At 50.4% G+C, this 8,047-nt stretch overlaps 1 protein-coding gene across 3 annotated transcripts in view; it reads left to right on the top strand.

Moving 5' to 3' along the window:
• TLN1 (talin 1) overlaps window positions 1-8,047 on the top strand; it is a 32,091-nt gene that overhangs the window by 2,366 nt on the left and 21,678 nt on the right. For 2 of the 3 annotated variants that reach the window (XM_070250669.1, XM_014735894.3), the window contains exons 2-9: window positions 4,221-4,383; window positions 4,625-4,722; window positions 4,985-5,114; window positions 5,220-5,372; window positions 5,632-5,774; window positions 5,881-6,008; window positions 6,726-6,786; window positions 7,644-7,748. In XM_070250669.1, the coding sequence (XP_070106770.1) occupies window positions 4,254-4,383; window positions 4,625-4,722; window positions 4,985-5,114; window positions 5,220-5,372; window positions 5,632-5,774; window positions 5,881-6,008; window positions 6,726-6,786; window positions 7,644-7,748 (948 nt within the window). In that variant the 5' untranslated portion in view covers window positions 4,221-4,253. Of the gene's footprint in view, window positions 1-2,489; window positions 2,509-4,220; window positions 4,384-4,624; window positions 4,723-4,984; window positions 5,115-5,219; window positions 5,373-5,631; window positions 5,775-5,880; window positions 6,009-6,725; window positions 6,787-7,643; window positions 7,749-8,047 lie in introns of those variants that run through there. The other variant, XM_070250670.1, reaches the window with a different exon arrangement.

Here is an 8,047-nt window from a genome sequence, read left to right as displayed (position 1 = left end):
CCACTGACCACAGCCCCATCTCTTCTCCACCTCCTGAAGGCTGACCTGACCTCTGACCTCACTAGTTCGTTCCCTGACTTAGCCGCTGTCCACATAATTATTCTTCCCCTTCCCCCAGCCTGATCCAGTGACTGATCATATATGTATTTTTCCTACTACCATCTTCCCCAGCCTTTCTCTACACCTTGTCTTCCCCATTTCCGGCCCAATGCAGTCACTAACCTCATCCCTTCTGCCCCCGTACCTGGTACTAACCGCATCCCCATGCCCTTTTTTCCACAGCCTAACCACATCTCCTAAGCATAGGCTTATCTGCACATTCCTAGTGCGCCTTGATCCTTTCTTTCTCCCCTTCCCAATTCCTTACCTAAACTCAAGCTGCTCAGACACTGAGTGGCTACTGATGACAGGCAGCTATGGGACCCCAGCCTGACTTTGGGCCCTGGACCCTGAGGGTTGATGGGACAAACTGTCATCAGGTTCTGTCAGTTCTACCTCTTAAAATTTGTAATGAGTGGCATCCTCCCCACCATTCTAACTCTGGCTTCATTACCTCTCACCTGTGCTAATACACTATTCTAACCAATCTCTAAGGTAACTGCCAGTGTTATTTTCCTAAAATCCGGTTCTAGTTATACCGCTTCTCTGCTCAAAGCCTCCCTTGGCCTCCTCTTGCCCCCTAGTAGGTACCATTCCTCATACTCTCCCTAGTCCTCACCTGCCTTTCCATCCTCGCCCTGACTTCCCCATCACTGCCTCCTTGCAGGTACCCTGTGCTTCAGCCAGCCTGCCTACTCACTTCCCTGAATGCTCCTCCACGATTGATTTCCTGCTTCTCCACCTTTGCTTATGCTAGTCTCTCTGCCTGGAATGCTGCCCCTGACTCACCTCCGGCTGGCGTAGTGGAGAGAGCTTGTGCTTTGGAGTCAGAGAGACCTGGGTTCGGATCCTGGCTTCACAACTTTTTAGCTGTGTGACTTTGGACAAGCACCTTAACAAGTGTTTAACTTCTTTGAGCCTCAGTTTCCTAATCTGTAAAAATGGAAATAATGACACCTACCTTGCAGGGTTGTTGTAAGGATTAAATGAAATTATGTATACAAAGTAAATTGACATATAGTCAATAAAAGATAGTATTTTTTATTATCTTTATTGTTTAAAATTCTAACTTCAAGTGACACTTTTCATGGAGACTTTTTGGTCCCCCTTTCCTAACGTAAAAGGATCTCTCCCCTGAGCACACACCTCTTGGCTCTTACTATATCCTGCCCTCTATTATAACTCTATTTAGTTTATCCTCTCAGCTGATTGGGAGCCCCTTGAGGGCAAAGGCTAGGCCTTACTCTTCTCGGTTCCCGGCCAAGGGCCTTCCCCACAAAGACCCTCAGAAATTCTTGCTGGATGAGTGGAGGGAGAATGTCTACATAATAGGAGGAGAGATGTTGGGGTGAGTTGTGTGCTGATAGAGGTGTATTTGTGGGGAAGCTGTGGGCGTGGACTGGAGTCCTCACGGGAAGATAACGTGGTTATGATGGGATCTATGTAGGGGCTGCATGTTTGAGATAACCTATATAGAGACAGAGTAAGTAGCTTAGTAGGAAAGAGCTCTGTGCATGGGCTGGGGTGTATTTGGGGAGGATGAATATGCATAGAATGGGTGGAGGTGAGGAGGGGCTGTGTTGGAGGAGGTCAGGTCCAGCCTTTCAACTGCCCAGTCCAGCCCTAAATGAGCCTCCAGCAGCCCGAGGCCGGATATGTCAGTCTCACCCACAACCCACCCCCCGCACCGCGGTTGCAGACTCAGAGGCCAAATTTGGTAACAGACTGAGTGTTGCTCCCCCAGCCCTCTTACATTATGACTCTGTCTTGAGCTTTCTCTCTCCCTTTGTCCCTCTCTGTAACTCCTGTCTTTCTGCAGCTCCTTTGTGGGTATCTGCTCTGACTGTATTCTCCTTGTACCCCAAATTCCTTACCCCCAGTACACTTACATTCCATTCCTTGCTGGGATTTGACCTCCTGTCCTCCATGCCCCCCTCCCACCCCCGATTGCCCAACTCCTCTGGAATGCATCCCAGGAATGTCTTGAGGGAGGAGGAGTTCCCTGGGAGGGGGTATGGGGGACGTTGTTGCTGTTCCATAAAACGTGATGGAAATGGGAGCAAAGTTCTCCGGCCAGAGCAGGAACCGGATAGCTTACCCCATGCTCCCGGGGCCCTTGTTTTATACCTTCATCACCCCCAGTTCACTCCACAACTCCCTCTTGTAGCTGTGTAGATGTCCACTAAGAACCAGCCTGGGAGTAAGGGTAGGCATGACTCAACTCCCTTATCAGGGTCTCACCAGAGGTTTCCGTGCTTGAGGAAGAAGGGGGCGTCCATATATCCGGAGGAAATGGGGGGAGACATGCAATTTCAGCTTAGCGTGGAGGGTCCTTTCAGTCCCACCCTCAGCTCCTCTGACTCCTCTACCTTTTCTGACCCTCCAGCCCTCCAGCGACTTCACAGCCAGGTCTGTCCAGCTACTGGGAGAGGTGCCCGAGGAACGGGGAGGTGGGCAGAGAACTGGAACTGGGGGGACTGGGAGGTCCTCTCTTGTTTGGGAGTAAAGAAAGCAAGCGAGCTGTGGTTTCTTCTCTTTTGAGATTCTGGACTGTTTATAAGGTCAGAAATGACCCATCAGACCCCTGATCCAGACCTTTCCCACATCTGCCTCCTGTCTCCGGTTTCCACCTAGATTTTCAGTCCTCCTCACCCTATCCTTCTAGCCACTTCACCCTCCAAAAACATACCCCTTACCGCCTTCCCTAGTCCTCAGCTGCCTTCTGTATCCCAACACCCCCACCTCTGCTTCCAGTCTTCCCCCCTAGTCCTGCCTTTCCCCGCTTGGGGCCAGCACCAGCAGTATGCCAAGAGGGGAACGGCAGCCTGAATTTGCTCATTCTCAGTTAAGAGGCACCAATCCCTGTACTGAGCTGGATCACATCATCAGCTGCTGGGCAGACTTGTCCTCTTGTGCACTGTGCGCCACCTGCCGCCACCTCCGGCTTCTCCAGCCCTCTAAGAGGTGGTGCCTGGAGGGCAGGGGCGGGCAGGGTGAGACTGGTATCCCAAGCTGCACTTGATATACCATCAGGGGAGGCAGCTGAGATGGAGGGCAGAGTTTGAGAAGGACTTACTGAAGAGGAGAAAGCATAGGAGGAGTTGTAGTGAGGATTGGGTATTAACTTGGTGACTTGGAAGGAGCAAGGACTGAGTTAGAAGAACTGAGTTCTTTCTCTGACCTGCCTTAAACCCTCCCCCTCCCTACCCTGGGTCTAATTCTCATTTTGCAAAATTAAAGAGTTGACTAGATAATTTCTTTGGATTAGAGAGTCATAATTCTAGCTTGACTGCCAGGGAAGCCACATATGGGGCCAAGCTCCTTAGGGAGGCCCCCAACATCTCAGGCTAGAGCAAAGCTGGGACAAGAGTGGGCCTGGATGGCTTGAACAGCCAGTGCTTGGTCTCCCTGCCAGACTAGCTAGAGTTAGTGTTTGCAGGCTTCAAGAGCCCTTGGGAATTACCTAATACAATGTCTTCATTTTGCAGAGAAGGAGGCTAAAGCTGTGAGAGGGAAGGTCACATGATGGGACAGAATTCTGAAAATCCCAGACAGGGAAAAGCCAGCAGGACAAAGTGGGAGACAAAGAGAGAAAAAGACTGAGCTAGGAAAAGATGAAAACAAGGCAGAGGCAGGGCTGGGAAAGGAGCAGGGACAAGGGGCAAGAGAGACAACTTGGAAGAAAGCAGGGAGGCCTAGATTCCAACGGTAGGGACGGGGCAGTGTCCTCAGGTTAACACGGCATTTCAGACCTGCTGCTGCACCTTGCAGACCGGCCTCTCCTTCAGATGTCTTAGATGGTTACGACTGGTCCTTTTTTTTAAGTTAATTTTTATTGAGTTAATGATAGTTTACAATCTTGTGAAATTTCAGTTGTACATTATTGTTTGTCAGTCGTGTTGTAGGTGCACCCCTTCACCCTCTGTGCCCACCCCTCACAGGACTGGTCCTTTTGATGTAAATAATCTTTCACTCTTTAAAATTATTAAATAAAAGAAAAACAGCCTCATTACTATCTGCTTTGGTCAGCTTTTCAAAAACACCCCTCCCTGGGACTCCGTGCGGGGGACCTCCTCGCCTCCAGTGAGGGTGTGTTCTAATGCCCTGATGCCACGGGCCAGGTATAGCCAGGCTGGAGAGGAGAAGCTGCCACCATGGTTGCACTTTCGCTGAAGATCAGCATTGGGAATGTGGTGAAGACGATGCAGTTTGAGCCGTCTACCATGGTGTACGACGCCTGTCGCATCATTCGTGAGCGTATCCCAGAGGCTCTGACTGGCCCTCGTGAGTCTGACTCCCCAGATGGCTGGGGCAGGAGTCCTTGGTCCCTTCTCATTCCCAGGCTCTTGGCCTTGAGGGATGACCTCTTGTCCCCCAGAGCTACTCATCCCTCAGGTCTATGCTCCTTGGTTCCCTCTCTCCCCTTTAGGCCCAGGGTCACTGGGGAAATAGTACGGGCAATAGTGCAGCCATTCAGCCATGTTGAGGTCCTCATAAGTCTGAGATGATCCATCCTCTCTTTTAGCCAGCGACTTTGGGCTGTTTCTGTCAGATGATGACCCCAAAAAGGGTATATGGCTGGAAGCTGGAAAAGCTTTGGATTATTACATGCTTCGAAATGGGGTGAGTCTCACTTCATCAAGGACCACCAACATCCTCTTCCATCAACTTCCCCCATTCCACTTCCTACTCTGAGCACCTGCGTCTCTCGTCTCTGATCCCTGCCCGTGCTTTGTGTCTATTACGGGCAGTCATAATACCCTGCTTTTGAGTGAGCCACCATAGTCTTCCTTTAATAATCTACTTTCCTCCCCTCTGGCCGTGTAAAAAGGAGGTAAACCATCAGCTTAAGGTGGGCCTCTACCTCCTTTTCCTGCCCCACCAGGACACCATGGAGTACCGGAAGAAACAGAGACCCCTGAAGATCCGTATGCTAGATGGAACTGTAAAGACTATCATGGTGGATGACTCTAAGACCGTCACCGACATGCTCATGACCATCTGTGCCCGCATTGGTAAAGGGTCTCTGTGGGGCTAAGGGCTCGGGCGGGAGGCTCCAACTCTGCCAAAAGACATGGATTCAGGGCTGGGGGTGCTACCAACCTGTCCTCCTCCCCGAGGCATCACCAACCATGATGAATATTCACTGGTTCGAGAGCTGATGGAAGAGAAAAAGGAGGAGGTGACAGGGACCTTACGAAAGGACAAGACACTGCTGCGAGATGAAAAGAAGATGGAGAAACTAAAGCAGAAGTTGCACACAGATGATGAGTGTAAGCAGAAATGGAAAAAAGAGGGCATTGGGACTGGTCAGGGTGGCAGGGGCAGTCGTGTACTCGTCATTTATTGAACACTTGCTGTTGGGAGGTACTGTTTTAGACACTGGAATGCATCAGCAATAAAGTCCTACACTCACAGAACTTAACATTTCAGCGAGAGGAAGTAGGAAATGAAGAAATAAACAAAAAGCCAGAGACCAGACAGCACAGGGACCTTGGGGGCTTGGCACTGAGGGGACTCTCTGTGTCCCAGTGAACTGGCTGGACCATGGCCGGACACTGAGGGAACAGGGAGTGGAGGAGCACGAGACGCTTCTACTGCGGAGGAAATTCTTCTACTCAGACCAGAATGTGGACTCCCGGGACCCCGTCCAGCTGAACCTTCTTTACGTGCAGGTGTGGAGACAACTTGTCTGGGGCGAGAGAGGTAGGGGAGGGCAGAAGCACAGTAAGGGCATCCCTGCACCTACACAACATCCACCTCTTTTCCTCTGCCCTCCAGGCACGAGATGACATTCTGAATGGCTCCCACCCTGTCTCCTTCGACAAGGCCTGTGAGTTTGCTGGCTTCCAATGCCAGATCCAGTTTGGACCCCACAATGAGCAGAAGCACAAGGCCGGCTTCCTTGAGTGAGTGACTCAGTCCTATATCTGACATGTCAGGGCCCGGGACTCCCTGCCATTGAGATCCCAATGGGCCTGTCTCCATCCAGTCCTTCTTCCCCTGTTTCCTCTCTCGAGGTACCAGGTTTTGGCCCACATGCGTAGCTATTTAGCTTCCATCGGCCCTTTATCTCTTCCCTGGCCCCATGTGGAATATGACTGTAGTCTAAAATCTCTATCCTGCCTCCTACTTCTAAGGCAAGCATGTAGCTTTTTTGAGATTCTCTGAAGAATTTTAGTAGCCACAGGGACACAGGGCACATTTTCCCTCATAAGGAACATGAGATTTAAAAAGTCCCACAAGTCTCCTGCCCTGATGTTTCTCAGAGTGCACAGTTTGATGTGGCCTTCGCAGCTTCCTGCATACGTGGTCATCCTTCTAGTGAGCTCCTTCTGCTCTTGGTTCCCTGAAATGGTGCTCTAGATCCTCTTTCCCTCAGGGACTGAGCCTCCAAGTCAAGTTCCCTCAGTCCCTTTCCCTGGAGGGAGAGACAGGCTGCATTCAAGAGCTAATGCTGAGTCACCGTAGTTTCATGGACAATCCAGACTCTATTCCCTCAGTCTTCCAGCTCCCCAAAGATAACACTGTCCTAGACATTTCCTCACACCCCTAGGCCCATAGTCCATGGCCCACAGATCCCTGATGCTGTCCACTACATGCTGACCCTCCCTTTTCTGGTATAGCCTGAAGGACTTCCTGCCCAAGGAGTATGTGAAGCAGAAGGGAGAGCGTAAAATCTTCCAGGTGAATGGGGATAGGGGAGAGTGTTTGGAATGACCCGGGAGCCTTGCTGCTTAATCCTACTGACTAAATGGACCCCGCCCTCTCCCCTTCTCCTGCTCGCCCACTTCCACCCACCAAGCTGTCCTCCTACCTCTCCTGGCCAAGAAAGCAGAAGACCTGGGCTTTTAGTCTCAGCTCCATTACTGCATTTGGTGTGGAATTCAAATCCGTATTCTTGTTTTCATTTCTTTACCTCTAACGTGGGATAACAGTGCCTGCCTTGCATAGGATTGATTGGAGCATCAGTGAGATAGTATACGTGAAGTTAGTCATGCATCGCTTAACAACGGGGATATGTTCTGAGAAATGTGTCCTTAGGCGATGTCGTCATTGTGCGAACATCATAGAGTGCACTTACACAAACCTAGGTGGTGTAGCCTACTGCACACCTAGGCCATATGGTAGTAATCTTATGGGACCACCGTCCTACATGCAGTCCATTGTTGACCAGAACATTATACAGCACATGACTGCCTATACTGTGAAAAGCATATCTTTGTACAAATGTAAGTTTTTATCCTTGCTCTTTGAATACTCAGCCCAAAAGGCCTTCTATTTGACCTTCTACTTCCTAACTATCCATTCATGTCTCCAGGATGTCTGCAAGTTCCTTAACTCTATCCCTTGAATCCTTGCTTCTGCATATCCTTTATTCGCCCCCATCCCATCACCCTCTCCATTTCTCATATCCTGCACTTCCTGACCTTTTCCTGTGTCCCCGTGATATGCTCCCCTTATACTTAGCATCCCAACTTAAATCCTTGTCTGTGATATTATCCACATATTTTACTAAATCTTTCCCCATTTCATACTCTAAGGCACATAAGAATTGTGGGCAGATAAGTGAGATCGAGGCCAAGGTACGCTACGTGAAGCTAGCCCGTTCTCTCAAGACATACGGCGTCTCCTTCTTCCTGGTTAAGGTGGGCTATGGATCCTTCTCACTGCCCTCCTGATTTCCTGTGCTTGCCCTTTCCTCTCTGAAAGTCTCTGGCCCTGCCCTCAGTCACATTTCCCATAAGCCCCCAAGAGTCCTGTTCTCTGCCACGCCCTGACCTTGTGAAAACTTGCCTGGTGACAGTCCTCCTCCACCACTTCCCTCCCCGCCCTGTCTTTTCCATCCCTTCCCCTTTCTTTGAAATGGCCTTGTCCTGGTCCATCCGTAGACACCCTGGTTTAGCACTCCTGCCCACCTCAGCACCCCCTGGTGGTCTCGATCTGA

The sequence above is a fragment of the Equus caballus genome, chromosome 25, assembly GCF_041296265.1.
Source record: "Equus caballus isolate H_3958 breed thoroughbred chromosome 25, TB-T2T, whole genome shotgun sequence".
NCBI classification, from domain to species: Eukaryota; Metazoa; Chordata; class Mammalia; order Perissodactyla; family Equidae; genus Equus; species Equus caballus.
Note: the sequence above shows the minus strand (reverse complement) of the source record. Positions and strands in the feature narration are given on the sequence as shown.